At 47.7% G+C, this 16,256-nt stretch overlaps 6 protein-coding genes across 6 annotated transcripts; 3 read left to right on the top strand and 3 right to left on the bottom strand.

Annotated features, from left to right (window-relative positions):
- Positions 1-64: 64 nt before the first annotated feature.
- Positions 65-3,046, bottom strand: LOC9650062 (pentatricopeptide repeat-containing protein At4g02750). The gene is made up of 2 exons (XM_024673325.1): positions 1,263-3,046; positions 65-1,145 (listed from the first exon to the last, which is right to left on the bottom strand). Exons 1-2 carry the CDS (start codon positions 3,044-3,046, stop codon positions 65-67), a joined length of 2,865 nt encoding a protein of 954 aa, XP_024529093.1.
- Positions 3,047-3,367: 321 nt separating this feature from the next.
- Positions 3,368-5,086, top strand: LOC9650061 (NADPH-dependent aldo-keto reductase, chloroplastic). Its single transcript, XM_002968358.2, has 5 exons — positions 3,368-3,741; positions 3,814-3,995; positions 4,092-4,332; positions 4,515-4,694; positions 4,806-5,086. The coding sequence occupies exons 1-5, from the start codon at positions 3,610-3,612 to the stop codon at positions 5,031-5,033; spliced, it is 963 nt and encodes a 320-aa protein (XP_002968404.1). The 5' UTR covers positions 3,368-3,609; the 3' UTR covers positions 5,034-5,086.
- A 122-nt stretch (positions 5,087-5,208) lies between these two features.
- On the top strand, positions 5,209-7,037 carry LOC9631184 (outer envelope pore protein 37, chloroplastic). The gene is made up of 7 exons (XM_002968357.2): positions 5,209-5,424; positions 5,611-5,928; positions 5,975-6,064; positions 6,137-6,304; positions 6,365-6,459; positions 6,516-6,636; positions 6,723-7,037. Exons 2-7 carry the CDS (start codon positions 5,623-5,625, stop codon positions 6,852-6,854), a joined length of 912 nt encoding a protein of 303 aa, XP_002968403.1. The 5' UTR covers positions 5,209-5,424; positions 5,611-5,622; the 3' UTR covers positions 6,855-7,037.
- Positions 6,995-9,071, bottom strand: LOC9631183 (ethylene-responsive transcription factor ESR1). The gene is made up of 2 exons (XM_002968050.2): positions 7,405-9,071; positions 6,995-7,334 (listed from the first exon to the last, which is right to left on the bottom strand). The coding sequence occupies exon 1, from the start codon at positions 8,740-8,742 to the stop codon at positions 7,456-7,458; it is 1,287 nt and encodes a 428-aa protein (XP_002968096.1). The 5' UTR covers positions 8,743-9,071; the 3' UTR covers positions 6,995-7,334; positions 7,405-7,455.
- Positions 9,072-9,846: 775 nt separating this feature from the next.
- LOC9631649 (NAD(P)H-quinone oxidoreductase subunit N, chloroplastic) lies at positions 9,847-11,087 on the bottom strand. The gene is made up of 4 exons (XM_002968049.2): positions 10,646-11,087; positions 10,473-10,589; positions 10,305-10,390; positions 9,847-10,243 (listed from the first exon to the last, which is right to left on the bottom strand). The coding sequence occupies exons 1-4, from the start codon at positions 11,045-11,047 to the stop codon at positions 10,045-10,047; spliced, it is 804 nt and encodes a 267-aa protein (XP_002968095.2). The 5' UTR covers positions 11,048-11,087; the 3' UTR covers positions 9,847-10,044.
- A 4,132-nt stretch (positions 11,088-15,219) lies between these two features.
- Positions 15,220-15,815, top strand: LOC9631648. The gene is made up of 2 exons (XM_002968356.1): positions 15,220-15,322; positions 15,388-15,815. The coding sequence occupies exons 1-2, from the start codon at positions 15,220-15,222 to the stop codon at positions 15,813-15,815; spliced, it is 531 nt and encodes a 176-aa protein (XP_002968402.1).
- The last annotated feature ends 441 nt before the right edge of the window (positions 15,816-16,256 follow it).

The following is a 16,256-nucleotide window of genomic DNA, read 5'->3' as shown; positions in this document are numbered from 1 at the left end:
CAAATCTAAGAATAAAACAAGAATATGCTTCTTTATACGTTAGATAGAATATTTTAGAATAATCTCAGAGGGCGGAGAAGATGCCCAGCAAGAGCTTGCAAGTGCCACTGGCGGCGGCGATGGGATCGTCAAGCTCGCCGAATTCGAATGCCTGCGCCGCTGCGCTCGCGCCGTGCTCGACGTTGCAGTGGATCCGGCACGCCGATAGCAGGCTCATCCAATCCGCGGCGCTGGATTCGTAGGGCTTGGCCCGGATGAGTGAGCGCGCCTCGCCAATCTGCCCCAGCCGCGCGAGGAGATCCCCGATCGCGCTGTAGTGCTCCGGCGTGGCTGCGATGAAGAAATCCGCCGCCATGGATTGGAAGCACTGCCCGGCCTCGACGATCCATCCCGCGTGGGAGCACGAGCTCAGCACCGCCACGAACGTCACGGCGTCCGCGATCGCCCCGTCCAGCTGCATCGCGTGGAAGCTTTGGATCACCCCAGTGGCGCTGCCGTGGTTCGCGAATCCCACCAGCATGGAGTTCCAGGCCACCGTGTTCCTGGCAGTGATCCTATCGAAGCATCGCTGGGCAGCGTCTAATCCGCCGATCCTGGTGTACATCGCCACCAGCGAGCTGCCCACGACCGGATCGTCATCCATCCCGCGCGCGATCGCTTGCCGGTGGATCGCTCTCCCCTCGGATACCGCCGGCGGTACCGCGCTGGCACAGGCATCTATCACCGCCGCGAAGGTGGAGGCGTCGGGCTGGAGCTCACGATCAAGCTTCTCCAGCTCGCGGTAGAGCTCCAGGGCTTCGATGGAGTGGCCGCTCCTCGCGAATCCAGCGATCATAGCGTTCCACGTCACGAGATCGACGCGCTCATCCCTGGCGCGCATGGAATTAAACACGCGCTTGGCTTGATCCACGCGCCCACACCGAGAGTACATGTCGAGCAGCGCGGTGGCGACGACGCTGTGGCGATCGAGGTCGAGCTCGGCGCAGCGTTTGTGGAGGGCGATCCCCAGCGCCAGATCGCCCAGCTCCGCGCAGGCATCCAGGAGCGTCGTGAGCGTCACCTCGTTGGGCGGTAGATCCATCTCGTTCTCGAAGAGATCGATGGCCAATCGCGGAAGGCCATTGTGAGCGAGCCCCGCGATGATGCTGTTCCAAGAACGGAGGTTTCTCTCAGGCATGGCGTCGAATGCGGCGCGTGCCGCGGCGGTATGCCCGTTTTGGGCATATGCCGAGACGAGCGCATTCCAGGACACCACATTCCACGCTGGCATCCGGCGGTGTACCGCGGCGGCATGGTCGGGGTCCTTGCCCATTGACGAAGCCGTCACCATGGCGGTCCACGCCACCACGTCGCGCCGCGTGGTATCGTCAAACACCGACTTGGCGCTGGCGGTATCGCCATTCAGGGCGTGCGCCACGAGCAGCGTCGTCGCTAGCGCGATCGATCGCGGCTCCGGGGAGGGGGAGGACGACTCAATTGCTGCCGCCGCGGTCATTTCTATCAGCAACCTCGCCTCCTCCTCGTCAGGATCCATGCCCAGCTTGGAGTTCTTGCCGCTGGCCGCCACGATCGAGCTCCACGACACGGCGCTCCACTGCGGCATCCGGCCCAGTACCGCGGCGGGCCGGGCCAGCGCTGACTGAGCGACGCAAAGCGCGAGGTACGCGTTCCACGCCACCAGGGTCCGGTGACGAAGCGTCTCGAAGAGGTACCGCGCGGTATCCCACCGCAGGCACCGCGCATAGGCGGCCACCACGGCGAGTACCGCCGCGGTACCGTGCTCGGGCATCTTGTCAAACGCCTCAAATGGGATCATTGAGCAGCCAAGCTCGCACAAGATGATCCAGCTCACGGCATTGCGATGATCCGGCATCCGATCAAAGAGGTCTTTGGCTCCAGCGGCGTCGCCCGCGCGCGCCATCGCCGAGAGCACGGCATTCCATGGCACAAGGTCCCACTGCGGCATCGATTCCAGCAAGATCGCGGCGGCCTGGCGGGGCGTTTCGCAGTGCTGCGCGTATCCGCCCACGAGCAGCGTCCACGACGAGAGATTTCTGTGCGGCATCGCTGCGAAGAGCTCGCCTGCGTCGCGGAGAGAAGAAAACTCGAGCAGTCCCGCGAGGAGCGAGTTCCACGAGATCACATCCGTTCGGGGCATGGAAGAGAGGATCGATCGAGCTCGATTCACGTCCCCGGAGCTCGCGAATCCGGAGAGGATGACGTTCCACAGCGCCAGCGATCGGCTTGGCGAGCGATCGAAGAGATCCATGGCACAATCCAGATGCCCCTCACGGGCATTTGCTGCAATGACTGTGATCCACGAGATTGCGTCGTGCGAGGGCATCTTAGAAAAGATTTCTTGGTCCTGATCCACGTCTAAGAGACTGTTCCACGAGACTATATCTCGGCAAGGCATCGCATCAAACACCCTCTTCGATTCTTCACAGTGATGCGCAATCAAAACATTCCAAGTCACGACGCTGTGCTGGGGAGCACGATCAAACAGCAACTTTGCTCGATCTAGATCGATCTCCGCGTACTGGGAGATGACAATGTTCCAAGAAATCACGTCTTTTTCAGGCATTGCCACGAACAATGCCTGCGCTTTCGGATAATGCCCGTTCTGGGCAAATGTGCAAAGCAGGCTGTTCCACGAGACTACATTGTGCTGTGGCATCTTTTGCAAGCATTGAGACACTTCATCAACTTTGTGACTCCACGAAAAACTCTGACACATTGTGTTCCAAGAAACCATATCACGCTGTGGGCTTGAATCAAACATCGACTTTGCGTTCTGAAAATGCCCGTTTTGGGCATATGCAGTAACAATGATGTTCCATTGCACTGTGTCGGGGTTGTCAATCTGATCAAACAATTTGCGGGCATCCTCGACGCTCCCGCACTTGCCAAACATTCTCATGAGCTGATTCGTGGTGAGCTTGTCCAGACAGTATCTGTTTTGTTGGAGAAGGGAGTAGAGATGTTTTGCCTGTGACAAATCCCTCTGTGCTGCAAACACGCGTATCCGGCTGAGCAAGTCTCGCATATGCAAATCATTTTCCAGCTAAGCAGTGGAAAAGTGGAGAATTTTTTGCAGAACAATCCAAAAGCCCCAAATCTTTGATTCCCATGACCATTGAAGATAAACCAAAATAGACAATGGTGGGAGAAAAGGCTTTGATTCGTCCACTGACTTTCAAGTGAGTTGGCAAATTGGCTGCATCTGGCGCTCCGATCCTGGATCCGATCCCAGGATCAAATTTTTTGCCACTGTTGTAAGTATGCCATACATGAGCTTTGTTTGTGCTGATGGTGCCTTCTTAAATATGAAAACGAGAGCGCCAGCACAGACATGGAGTCAAATCCCCCGGATTGGCTGCCAATTCATTCATATTCCAGTACTTTCCCTGTGGATTGATTTGGACAGTAGAAGGAGCGAATGGAAGGAGGAGGAAGGAAAAAGAAACCCAACTAAAAACAGAGTGTGGGAGAAAAGAGAAAATATCGAGAAATCAGCTGTTCTTCCACTTGCTATTTCGCTCATAGATCCTTCTTTTTCCAGTCTCCTCGCCAAATCCTTTCCTTGTCTTTCTTCTTTCAGGCGAGGCAATGCCGACTCAATCCAAACCCCTGCGTTACCTTCTTAATTCCGGGGATTCAATCCCAGCACTCGGCCTCGGCAGCGTTGGATTCGCCGTGCCCCGGAATGTGATCACTGATGCTATGCTTCATGCAATCAAGGTGTTTCTCTTTCTCTTGCTCATTGTGTCTTCCACTGTGAATCCTTTGTTTTGTTTTGTGGATTTTTTCCAGATTGGCTATCGTCATATCGACACGGCGAGCTCTTATGGGAGTGAGCCAGCGATTGGTGATGCGCTGTCAAGAGCTTTTGGCAGTGGCATCGTCAAGAGAGAGGAGATGTTTATCACATCCAAGCTATGGTGCGACGATCACGACCCTGAGGATGTGATCCCTGCGTTGCAACGGAGCTTAAAGTATGTATAAAATCATGCTTGTAACAGTTCGTCCTTTTTTTTTTTCTTGCTTGTATAGAAAAGAGAGAGAGATTCGATATAATCACATTGATCTAGGAAGCTCCAGTTGGATCACTTGGACCTCTACCTGATGCATTTCCCGGTGAAGCTCAAGAAGGGCACTAAGCTCCCGCCAAAGGAGGAGGAGATCCTCCCGGTGGACATCCAGAGCACCTGGCGTGAGATGGAGAAATGCATCGGCCTGGGCCTCGCCAAATCGATCGGTGTCAGCAACTTCTCCATCAAGAAGCTCACCGATTTGCTCAGCTACGCCACAATCACCCCTGCAGTGGATCAAGTAAGTTTTTCTCTTATCCTTTATAATTCTTATTCTCTTGATGGTTCTTCTTTTAATTCTCTTTAGTATCCTCTTTAGTTCTTCTTTCTCTTGATTCTCTTTTCACAAGGAAAGAAGAAGAAAATAGAACTTTGTCTTGATTGTTTGTGTGTTAAAAGAAATGACGACCGTTGCTTGTCAAGGTGGAGATGCATCCGGTTTGGCAGCAGCGACATCTTCGTGAATTTTGCAGCTCCAAGGGGATTCACGTCAGTGCATGGTCACCCCTTGCTGCGCCAGGCACGTACTACGGCACCACAGAAGTGATTCAACACCCTGTGATCAATGCTATAGCTTTCAAGCTCGGCAAAACTCCAGCCCAGGTAAGAAAGAAAAATCAAACTTTTCTTTCCAGAATCCGAAGCAAAGACAGGACAAGCCCAAAAACTTCCATCCTCTGCTAAGTTCCAGGATTCCTTAAATTTTTTTCCCAGGTTGCTCTGCGATGGGGGGTCCAGAATGGGGCGAGTGTTCTTCCCAAGAGTTTTAATCCCTCGCGGATTGAGGAGAACTTTGACGTGTTTGGGTGGGATTTGAGTGAGCAACACATGCGGGATCTCCAGGAGATCAGCCAGCGGCGAACGAATACGTGCTGGTTCTTTTGCAATGCCACCAATGGCCCTTACAAAACCCTCCAAGATCTCTGGGACGATGAATCCTAGGGTTTATAAATCAACACCACCTTTAATTTTGTAAATTATATGAATATTCCATGTATCCTTTTGGTTGTGGTTGTCATTATTCGGAAAAACAAAAAGAAAATGCGAAAAAGGCTAAACTCTAAAATATAGGGAGGAAAAAGTTTGAATTTTCCCCTCTGTATTCCACGAGCTCAAAGAAGAGAGGGACTTTAGGTTTGATGAGGACAAGGAGGAAGGGCGTGGATTGATTTTTCTGGGGTTTTGTGGAGCGCGCCTTCCATCGTGAGCTGCCGCGGCATTGGCGATGGCGCGGATCCTGGCGCCGCGGCGAGGCGATCTCTCCCGGTTTCTTGGGCGCCGGGACTAATCTTAGCTGCCAGGGTTTTCTTTTCCGCCAAATCGGTAGCCCCGTGTAAGTGATTTCGCTCCTCCTTGCTCGCCAATCTCGCAATGCTGGTAGATCTAGGGCTTTGTCTGGCATTTTCTTGTGGATTTCTTGGCCATCGCTTGGTTCTTGGCGTGTTGGGATGGAATTTCGTCATTTTCTCCTTTGTTCTTTCAGTTTCTTATCAGCATTGTTATCTTGTTGTCCTTGCAGCCACACCCAAAGATGGATTTGCAAGCGTCCAAAGACGTGGATGACTGGCGGAGGATCATGGCCATGAAAGTGTCATCCGAGTATGACAGTGAGGCGAGCGTCGTGGTGAACAAAGTCACGGCTCGCATGCTTAATGGCATGGCAAAGTTGAAGGCCTCGTTCCAGAGAGACCCGTCGGGAGAATTCCGGTATCCTTTGCTCGGGCTGGTGACCAAGTATCTCTCCGTGCTCTACGACTACGAAGAAAAGAATGCGCTCGTCACAATGTCTGCAAACTTGGGCCGATATGTGCAAGCAAAGTACATGCAGGACGTCAAGGTCTGTTCGATCGTGCCATGCCTTGAGATTGACGAAAGAGTTCCAGGCGCAAGAAGGCGAGCTGAGAATTATCGCAACGACTAAGGACTCGAGATACAAGGCCGAGATTGCTACCGAAACTCCCCCCACATCCCGGGTAAGCTCTCGCAACTCGGAAGAACTACTGGCATTGACAATTCCAAGTACTTATTCTTCTTTTCTTTGTCAGCCGAGACTAAGCTTCACGTTTCCCAATGGCGAGATCAAACTGGAAGACGAGATGAAGAACGAAGCACGGGCCTTATCTATCAGCGGCTTCGTTGGTGCGTCACTTGGGAGCGGTGTCTTCGTTGCGGATTACAAGGAAGAGAATGCCTCCCTCAAATACAAGTTCAAAGTAAGCAAATCTCCTCCCACTTTTTTTCTCTTGACTGCGACGTTTGTGATCTCATGGCAGGATGAGGAGATGACGCTGTGCCCCACGATATCATGGCCGTCACAGGCGCTAGCAGTGTCTTTCAAGCGGCAGTTTGATGAAGCAAACAAGCTAAGGTTCCTGCTTAGAGTTCAAGCAGTTTGGAAGCTACATTGAATCTTTCGTATGGCAGCTACATGTACAATTTCAACAACGAGGCGTGGAGCGCCATATTCAAGCACAAGGCAACGGAGAACTTCAAGATAAAGATGGGATACGATTCGGACGTGGGAGTGAGCTGGGCGTCAGCGTGGGTGAGCTCTCGTTTTCGCTTTCCTTATTCTATCTGGACGGGAAAACTCTTTAACAGAGCGGTTCTTTCTCTTCTTGTGCGTCGCAGGTTGGCAAGGAAGACGAAGGTGCCAAGTCCGCCCCCAAGAAATGCAAGCTCCAGGTGATGCTCCAGCTGCCGCAGAACAATCTCCAGGAGGCAGTGCTCCTCTTTAGAATAAAGAAGCGGTGGGATCTCTGATGAAGAACAACAAGGAGAAGAGGGGCGTGTACCATTACCTGATTCCTTACAAGACCCAGCGAAGAGAAGAGTAAAAGCCAGAGATTTTTTTGGTGTGTGCTCCAACAAGCTTCACCCATTATTTCATCCTTTTGTTTCGCATGGAAAGAACTCGATTTGGGTCGAGATTGATTGATTTGGTTTGATCAAGAGAACTGACAAAAAAGAGTTGGCACTAGGTACTTTTGTTCGATTTTCTTTCTCTGTAGCGAAGTATGAGCAAACCTCGTGTTTACTTATTGGACTGGAACATGAAAAGCAAAACGGATTGTACACGCCGGTATAATTACAGCTTCGCGAGATCGTCTCTGGAAGAATGAATGCACGACATGAATGAAGCCTCCTCTTCTCCTGGGTCAGTGCTGCTAGTGCTGGTGGGTGCCTGCCTCGCGCGCGGCATTTAGATTGGAGGACTTCCTCCCTTTCCATGTCTGCCTATCTCTGCGATCGCCGAGAAATGAGTGAGCCAGCGAGTGAGTGGTGGTATAAAAATCGCGCACGATCGCGTTACCTCTTTCGTGTGCGCTGGCCGCAACCGGAAAGCTCTCGCCCTGCCTCGCTTTCAAGTCACGGCACACAGCGCCTGGTCGAAGTAGCTCCAGAAGCTGGACGATTCCTCCTCCTCGCCGCTGGGCGTCGAGGGGCCGGGAGAGACTGAGTCGCAGGAGCTGATCGCCATCGCCGCCGCTGGGACCGCCGAGACCATCGGATCGTCCTTGTTGAGAATGATGGGCGATTCGCTCCCGCGGATGTTTGGAGCCTGGATGAGAGCGTCGGAGTCGGACAGGTCGGCAGCGGCCGCCGCCGCCGCTTGCGCCGCCGTGTTGTAGACGTGAATGGACGGGGCCACTTTGTATCTGTCGGAGGGAGGTACCCGGATCGAGGGAGACATGAAGCGCGAGGACGTGGCGGAGTAGGACTTGAAAATGTAGTCCTCGCCGCCGCTACCACCTTGATCGTCTTGGAACTCCATCATCATCGTCGTCTCTTGAGGAGCGCGTTCGTTCTCGGACATAAGTGGCCCGTGGTAGCCATTCACGTATGGAAGATCGTGCTTGGCAGGAGGTGGCGGTGGTGGTCTTGGCACCTTGCCAAGCTTCTCTATGAACGCCCCATAGACGCTCTTGCTGTGGATTTGCTGTTGGGTGGCGAGCGCTGGCGATTGGAATCCACCACCGAAGGGAGAGGTGCCGTAGAATTGGTGCTGCTGGAGAGCGCGAGGAGCTATGGACTTGCCTGGATCTACAGCGGCGAGCTTGTCTTTGCCGGGGACTTGCTGCGAAGAGAAGCTCTGCATGGGCGAAGAGTCCGAAGAAGATCCACCAGCGGCATGATACAGGCCATGGGGAAATGCCCCCGCTACTGCCACGGCTCCTGGATTGTTGTTGTCGCTGGCGATCAAGGCTTGATTCTCCTTGAGAGCCTCGCTGCCAGACGATCTCATCGCGACGCGCTGGAGGAGCATCCGCGTCGCCTTGGAGAATCGTCCGCTAGCGTTCCCTGGCAGCTTGAAATTGGTCCGGGTGTTGGCGCCGCGGAGAGCTCTCGCGGCGTCGTCGTATGCCCGCGCGGCGTCCTCGGCATTGTCGAAAGTGCCCAGCCACAGCCGGAGCTTCTGCGTCGAATCTTTGATCTCCGCTACCCATCGCCCCGACGGCCTCTGCCTCACACCCACGAATTTCTTCTTTTGCTGCTGCTTGGATCCGCCGCCGCTACTGCTCCTGGAATTCTTCCTGGAAGAAGAAGAATCCTCCTCCGCCGTGGGCGATCCTGCAACTGTCACTCCCACACTGGATCCTGCGCCCGGCAGGATCGATGACACCGCCGCCGCCGCCGTCGAAGAATCCATATCTTGGGAAATATTCCACTTTCTTGGAAGCGGTGGAAAGAAAATCCCTGCGATCCGCCGATCCCGACGAATTCCAAGCTCCGCCACAGGAGAGAGGAGCCCGAGAGGAGGAGGAATTCACATCCACGGCGAGCGGATCGCGAAATCCGGACCGGGGAGATGGAGGAATCGGATGGCCGACTGATCGAAATATCATCCAAGGCGCGCAGGAGAGCGAGGAAACCGCATCAAACTGGAGGAATCGAAGCGCGGGCGCCGCGCGTGGATCGAAGCGCTGGGCTGCCAGCGCCACCGTGCGTAATGCCTGTAGTAGAAGAACCCCGGTTTTAGGGCTCGCCGAAATGACCAGTGTGGCCCAAACCAAAGGACAAGAGAAACCAAAAAGAAACCCCCACCGGAGTGGAACCCGTCCGTACACTTATAATTCCCCGTCTCGTCCGTCAACTTCCCATAAATTTTGCCCCCGCAAAACCATGTGTGTCATGGTTTTCATTCCCTCCCTCCCACATTGAAATTTCTCGTGAGATTTTCAAACAGGTAAAGATCAATTACGGCTCTCCCACGTAGTTGTGGGATATTTCGTCGTGCCCTCACACCTTTGCCACGAAAATTTTAAAACTCGAGTAGTGTGAATGGATCGATCTAGCTTGCATTCAAAGCTACAATCATTCGCGCTCAAATTTGTTTAATTCCAAGCACACAAAACAAACCCTTTGGAAACGTGAGACCAGCTAATTTGTGACATTGTCTTCTGCCAAGAGAATAACCATCCCGTTCCAAAGCGCTGGATCAAATCGATAAAACTATGGGTTAGATGCAATGCACCCCTCAATCCTTTGGGATCTAGATCAAGATGTTAGGTCAACTTGAAACATACAAACAAACCAAGCTTGGATTTGATCAACTTAGAAAAATGGAACAATGGTTACAAACGCCAAGAGAAGCGTGGCATGTTAAATTTTTGTTCGTGCCACCAATGTCCGAATGTCATGCATGGCCAACCAACCAACCGGACCGACGGGTCGGGCACGTCTTGGCCCGCGCAATGCGCCACAAAACATGGAAGCATGTCGCTGAGATTCCTTAGATTTACGCTTTGTCACCTTTTCAAGGTTAGGGCTCTTGCTTGGACGGTGGAATGGAGACAACTGTTTCCATAATTTGGACTATACCGTCAATGATTGACATGAGGAGAACACACAGTTTGATCCTTCTAATCCGCATTTTGTCGCGATCATCGAATCCAGTCTAAGTTTGTACGGGGAAGACGAGTTTCTTGAAACTTGGAAGATCTCGAGATGATCAAGATGAGAGGGTGTTCGCTTCTTGTTGCTCTTGTGCTGATGCTTCGGGCGATGATCTGGAGGGATCTGGAACGACCAAATCCTTCCCTTGCTCTGGGACGAGCACCAAAGGCTTGCTTATCTCTTTGGAAACTTGGGATTCGTCTGGAACCGATGTCCCGGCAATGTTCTTGAGAGGTGTCCACACAAACTTTCGCCTGTGGAAAAGCAAGTTTAGCATCACTTAGATTTGATCCAGATCGATTCTATCCAAGTTACCATCCTCCACACTCGGCAATGACCCGGACTTTGGGGCGTAGCGCAGGCAACAAAGTTAGAAACTGGAGCTCTGCCTTGGACAGCACCTAAGAAACAAGCACAAATTCCAAAAAGTATCTAGAGCTAAGAATCCACTCTTGTTTTTTTTTTTTTTGTTTGTTTGTTTACCTCGCATTCGAGAAGCCATAGAACGAGGCCCTTGCAATCTTCTGGAAGCATAGACAATCTATAATCGATCTCGGGAGGGAAATACCACACTGAAATCGCTTGCTTCCCCAGATGAGGCTAAAAAAAAAACATACATAAGAAAAGAACAACTTCTACATTAAATTCTAACTTACTGGGCGAACTCCATGAACTTTGGTGAGATAAGATTCGAGGTCTCCCAATCCCTTGGCGCTCATGGCCATGATATGGTAGCCTTCCATTTGGAGCTTGTTTGCGTACCTCCCTTCGTAGCCTCCCTCTGGAGGAGGATAGATGGCAATGGAGCCGAATTTCTCCACATCTTTGTAGAATTTGCCCCTGTCGAAGCGCAGCAAATCCCCGCCAATGTAATCGGAGATGTCGCACACGACCCTCCCGCGTGTCGAGCACGTCGAGGACAAACCTGATTTTCTGGGCGATTTCAAGCGAGTCCATCCAGATTTTGTGGTGGAAGAACTCTTGTGCAAGAATTTGGTGGTGGTACTAGCCGCGACGCTTGATTCTCCATGGCTCGTCAAAGAGCAGGAACAAGACATTCTGATCAGCTGGATTCGAATTCGTGAGAAAATGAATGGCAACCAGTGCATGTAGTTTTTTTTTTTCTGAATTTTTTGTTTGAATTTAAAATTTAAAGTTTATAGCTTTGTATTAATTAGTCGTTTATCAGGTTTACTGAAGTCAAAACGAAATGGCACGACATGGCAAAGCTTGGAGCTCTTTTTTGGCTTTGTTTGTTTTTTTATTAATGCGAAGAAGGGCTGAGGAGGAAATGTTTTACACACACACAACAAAAAAAAACCAAAAAGATCCAGAACCAAGCTCTTGAAGTCTCCTTCGTCTTGGTTGCTCTTTCCTTGGGTGGTGAACCCATCCATCAACAATGCACTGGTTCATCCATTTCTCCTCAATGAGCTGATTCTTGAAATATAACGTTTGCTTTTGGTGATTTTATTCCAAGCTCAAGAAGCTCCAAGTCACAAACTTGTCGCTTAAGCTGGGGGAAATGTCCGTTCCACGAGCGATTTCGCGAGATCTCCAGATGGTCCGTGGGGTGAATATCACATCACCCCACCAAGGGCTCATTTGAAATTTGATGGCCTGGAACGGCCACAGAAGATATTTTGTGTTCCATCTAAAAATAAAATAAAATAAACTTTATGTCGGGCACAATCAATCGAGCTCCTTATTGCATTCTTCATTCCCGGCATCATGGCTCATAGAAAAGGCTTGCCAAAGCTTGCCAGTCACTAAAGCCACTGAATCCTCCCAAAATACTCACCCGGGCATTTAACGTTGGAGCCCAGTAGCACGGTAGCACGAGATCCTAGAACACCATTGTCCTCACAACTGATTCAAACAATCACTTGGCCAAATTTCCCAGTACCACACACTCGTCGTTTCTGGGGCTTGTTAGGCATAAGACCACTTGGAACAAGAGGGATACTCCCTACACTCTCTTGTGCTTGAGCTGCCCGAATGTCCTCCATTCTATGCAGGTAGATAGCCAAGTGGTGCAAAGCAGCCTGATTTTCCAGGAGACTAGGGAGATCCCTCTTGGCCCAAGGGGTCCCATGGAGTTGAGCCTGCACAGGTTGGAAGGCTATGCAACATGATAGAGATACTTGGCTGGAGGTGCATAGAAGGCATTGTTGAAGGTCATGAGAACTGATTTCCACCCAGTGACTCCCACATGGTGTAGGAACACGGTGATAGACATGTGGATCCTGTCTCATTATACTTCATAACCAGTGTGTGACTAAAGAATATTCTGTTAGAATATATACATTCTTTAGATATGCTAAGAATATTTTTGTATAATAAATTAAAATATCTCATCATTATAACTAAGGATACGAGAATAAGTATATTAATTGGGGTTTAAACCTCTACTTAAATATAATAATGGATAAACTAAATTTAGTCCCAAATGGACAATTTATATGCTATATTAGTATACTAATGTATTACCTAAGAAGGGAGCAAATGTATTTACAGAATTTATATCATCCTCCTCTTTGGAAGATGAAAATATGATAATGATAAATCAAGTAGAACATTTGAAAGTTCTATTGGGCAATTATAAACTGTTTGCCACAAAAGCTCCCACAGAATCACTAATATAACTGTTGAAAATCATGACAAAAATGCCTGAAATATTGAAGCTAGAGAAAAATATTAAGAAGAATTAAAAGAAAGCTTATAAACTATAAATGTATTTATAATTTACAAAAAAGGATTAATTTAATTGCATATTAACAATATTATAGAATAAGTTAGAATATACTCAAAGGTGTTTAAGAAACTTTATAAATTACAAATATGTGTATAATTTACAGTAGATTAGTATAATTAAATATTAAATGCCAGAATATCCAAGTATATTCTAAGTATATTCATTACCACTTGCATAAACAATCATTCTAAATAAACACATTGCACTCTTAATTAGGAATAACAACAAAAAACTAAAATGTATCCAAACATTTGACAAAAATAGGAATTAAAAAATAATTCAGCAGCAATAAATAATGTTAATACAAAAAAATTTGAAAAAAGTAATCCATGATTCAAAGTTTCACAATAATAATTCATATAGAGTTCAACATAAAAATTAAATAATTAGCAGGAAATTCCAATATAGAGTATAATAAAAAACCTCTTATAAAGTAGAAAAGATATTTACCCCCTATAAACACAAAATCCAAAATTTTGTAAAAACTCTTAGTGTATTCCCTATAGTTGGCTGGCTAAGTGTTGAGCCTTTGGCCACATGGAAAATAATTAGGGCACACGCTAGGGCATAGGCAGGGATGGAAGCGAGTGGGTGGGTGGGAGTGTAGGTAAAAGTTATAGACAATTGAGTGGGTGGGTAGGAGCCATGCATAAAAGAGTGGGCATATGGAAGCTATATGTAGTAGATAGAAGGGCATATCAATGATGGGAAGATCATGTCAATGCATACCCTAGTTAAGTATAAACCATTCTTCAGTTCACAAGTTGAAAATTTGAGTTGGCAAGTTAACTTAATTTTCAATTGTAATTTAATACAAATGTTATAGCCATCCAACAATCCAACAAACATTAAATAGCCATTAACAATTTAATACAAACATTATAGCCATCCAACAATCTAACAAACATTATAGCTCATCCAATAATCCAACAATCCTCATTTTGGTCTTATTAAGGACTTAGGTTTACCTTGAGTGTTTACAGCTTGTTCCTAAGGACTCTTGATACACCATCATTGTCTTTCTATTGCCTAAAGATGTGACATAATGCTATTTAGTATATGTGTAGTTGTGTTTGATGCCAAATTTGTAATACTCCCCCTCGTGTTTCAAAAGGACGGTTGGAGTCAATTGCAATTTCCCATCCGTTTGAGTTGGTGGCATTTGATCTTATGGGATTTTTTTCGTTGGCAATAAGTATGTTATTATTGCTTTTGACTATTTGACTCGTTAGGTGGAACTTGGTGCTCTTGCTAGTATATTTGCAATTGTTGTTGGATACTTCCTCCTCAATCGAGTGGTATTTCAACATTCTTGTCCGAAACAGATTTTTTCAGATAATAGTCCTATATTTTATGGCTGAGGCATTTTGTGTTTTAATGTCTTGGTTAGGGATACGGCACACTTTCATGAGTGTTTATCATCTAAAGTTAGACAATTTGGTGGAATAGCTCATTTGGACATTCAAAGGAATAATTGCAAAGTATGTAAACTTTCAACATTTAAATTGGGATAGTTATTTATTATCTTTTTGGTATGCATATGTCACAGGGGTGTAAAGTTCTATTAGTGTTTCACCATGTAAACTCTTATATAGTCATGATCCAATATTACTAACAGAGCTATATTTACTTTGACAATTGCCACAAGCTGCTGATGCCAAGTCGTGGGATTAGTATTTAATGAGCATTTTTCCACTTGTCTGAGCAAAGTCTGCCAAACACCTAGGCTGCATACAAGTGGGATAACAATAGCACTACAACTCCCATCATCGTCTACCTATATATAGAGTATAAAGTGGATGACTTAATGTTAGTTTGTTTTGGGTACAAGGTTTATTTAAGAGGTTCCTTGCTCAATGGAAAGAATTATATCAGGTTGCAACAAGTTTAACCACAAGTTTATGAGGTTTGCCATAACATTCAATAGGCCGATCCTCTAAAAGTTCTGCATGTGCAACGGTTAAAACACTTTATATAAATGGATCAAAACAATTGATACCACCTATAAATTCACTGATGCCTCTTTCTAATGTTCTTCTAGATCTCGGCCCATTTACGAGAGAACCTCGATAATCTTTTATTATTCCAAGAAGAAAGATGATGTGATGTGACAATGTGATGTGATGTGATGTGTGGTTACAATACTATATATTAATATTAGCATAATGGGATTTTGGTAGCTATAAGATTAGTTTTAATGCAGACCATTCACTTCTGTATATAAATTAGGGCTTTTGGGCTAATTAATATGCACATTTTCTATATTCAATTTCCATATTCCATGCACTTGCAATATATTATTTTCAATATTACACAAATTTCAGTCCAAGTTAAGTTTAAAAGACCTTACTTAATAAACTTAAATTGTCGGTGATAAAACCATCCCACCTTTATTATCCTTCACATAAAAACAAACTAGCTGAGAGTTGCCAAAAGCATAAATAAGAGCTCTCATCACTTTTGGAGATGCAAGCCATGGCAAAGCTTGGAGCTCTTGTAGCGTTCTTTTCCTTCTTGGTTGCTCCCCTTCTTGCTCGTGAACTTCCTCCAGTTGCTACACATCTTAACAATGCTACTGGTTCATTTATTCTCCTTCTGTTAGATCTGAAATGTAACATTTGCTTTTGGTGGTTTTTCCAACAGGAGATTCTCATTCCAAGCTCAAGGGCGAGGACAATTACTTTGCACTGGTAATCTACTACACCGAAGGTCCCTTGACGCTCTACGTCACAAACTCGTGGCTTGGATATGGGAAATGGGTACGTGGAAAGAACGATTTCACGGAGATTGGATCTCCCAATGGTCTCACCATGACAGCGTGGGGCGAGTACCACATCACTGCGAGTGGGAGGAGCTGGTCTCCCACTGGTACCGAGGGCTCGTTTGATGTTTACTCGAGCGATGGTCAGAGGGTCTTGTATGTCTACTGGGACGTTGTTTACGCTGGAATGGGGGAATGGAAAAGAACCGTGTTTGATAGCCGGTTCCAGGCGACGGCGACAAGGATTGGGGAATCTCATCTGGACGTGACTCTAGTGATCAAGTCCGTTGCCGGTGAAGCTATTGCTTGAAAGTGAATCTATCCATCTAAGTATTCAAATAAACTTTTCCTGGTGTTTTAATTGTCTTTTGACTTCACAAGATCTGGCAAAGGGAATAGAAAATGCGTGCTCTGGAGGAAGCCAGGAAAATGCTTAACAGATCTTGACTATGTTCTGAAGTGGCGAGAGAATGGAGAGCACTCGGTCGGGCCGCCCCAAGAAAGTAATACTCTGTTTTTGGTGAGTGGTTTCCCACGTTTCTCAGACTTGAACGAAGCTGGGCATTTTCAATTCGTTACTACAGCCCGTCCTCTTTCACCAGCATAAATCTTGGAGCTCCCTTCTTCTTGCTCTTGTTCTTCTTTGTTCTTTCTTGGGTTGTCAAATTGCTGCACACTTCCCTGGGTAAAGCATTTTTTCGACAGGAGAATCTCGTATCGAGGACAATTACCCATGGCCCCTAGTCACAAA

The sequence above is a fragment of the Selaginella moellendorffii genome, unplaced genomic scaffold (genome assembly GCF_000143415.4).
Source record: "Selaginella moellendorffii unplaced genomic scaffold, v1.0 SELMOscaffold_10, whole genome shotgun sequence".
Classification (NCBI taxonomy): Eukaryota; Viridiplantae; Streptophyta; class Lycopodiopsida; order Selaginellales; family Selaginellaceae; genus Selaginella; species Selaginella moellendorffii.
The sequence above is the reverse complement of the archived record's forward strand: the minus strand, read 5'-3'. Positions and strand labels throughout refer to the sequence as shown.

Excerpts from the sequence above, each read along its gene's own strand:
- LOC9650061 (XM_002968358.2), top strand. The coding sequence starts at position 3,610 with ATGCCGACTCAATCCAAACCCCTGCGTTACCTTCTTAATTCCGGGGAT. Across the intron at positions 3,742-3,813 it reads CTATGCTTCATGCAATCAAG|ATTGGCTATCGTCATATCGA; the intron begins GTGTTTCTCTTT and ends GATTTTTTCCAG. Across the intron at positions 4,695-4,805 it reads TCGGCAAAACTCCAGCCCAG|GTTGCTCTGCGATGGGGGGT; the intron begins GTAAGAAAGAAA and ends TTTTTTTCCCAG.
- LOC9631648 (XM_002968356.1), top strand. The coding sequence starts at position 15,220 with ATGGCAAAGCTTGGAGCTCTTGTAGCGTTCTTTTCCTTCTTGGTTGCT. Across the intron at positions 15,323-15,387 it reads ACATCTTAACAATGCTACTG|GAGATTCTCATTCCAAGCTC; the intron begins GTTCATTTATTC and ends TTTTTCCAACAG.
- LOC9631649 (XM_002968049.2), bottom strand. The coding sequence starts at position 11,047 with ATGTCTTGTTCCTGCTCTTTGACGAGCCATGGAGAATCAAGCGTCGCG. Across the intron at positions 10,590-10,645 it reads AAGTTCATGGAGTTCGCCCA|CCTCATCTGGGGAAGCAAGC; the intron begins GTAAGTTAGAAT and ends TTTTTTTTTTAG. Across the intron at positions 10,391-10,472 it reads TATGGCTTCTCGAATGCGAG|GTGCTGTCCAAGGCAGAGCT; the intron begins GTAAACAAACAA and ends CTTGTTTCTTAG.
- LOC9631184 (XM_002968357.2), top strand. The coding sequence starts at position 5,623 with ATGGATTTGCAAGCGTCCAAAGACGTGGATGACTGGCGGAGGATCATG. Across the intron at positions 5,929-5,974 it reads AGTACATGCAGGACGTCAAG|GCGCAAGAAGGCGAGCTGAG; the intron begins GTCTGTTCGATC and ends AAAGAGTTCCAG. Across the intron at positions 6,637-6,722 it reads TGAGCTGGGCGTCAGCGTGG|GTTGGCAAGGAAGACGAAGG; the intron begins GTGAGCTCTCGT and ends TGTGCGTCGCAG.
- LOC9650062 (XM_024673325.1), bottom strand. The coding sequence starts at position 3,046 with ATGCGAGACTTGCTCAGCCGGATACGCGTGTTTGCAGCACAGAGGGAT. Across the intron at positions 1,146-1,262 it reads GTACACCGCCGGATGCCAGC|CATCATCGCGGGGCTCGCTC; the intron begins GTGGAATGTGGT and ends TTCTTGGAACAG.
- LOC9631183 (XM_002968050.2), bottom strand. The coding sequence starts at position 8,742 with ATGGATTCTTCGACGGCGGCGGCGGCGGTGTCATCGATCCTGCCGGGC.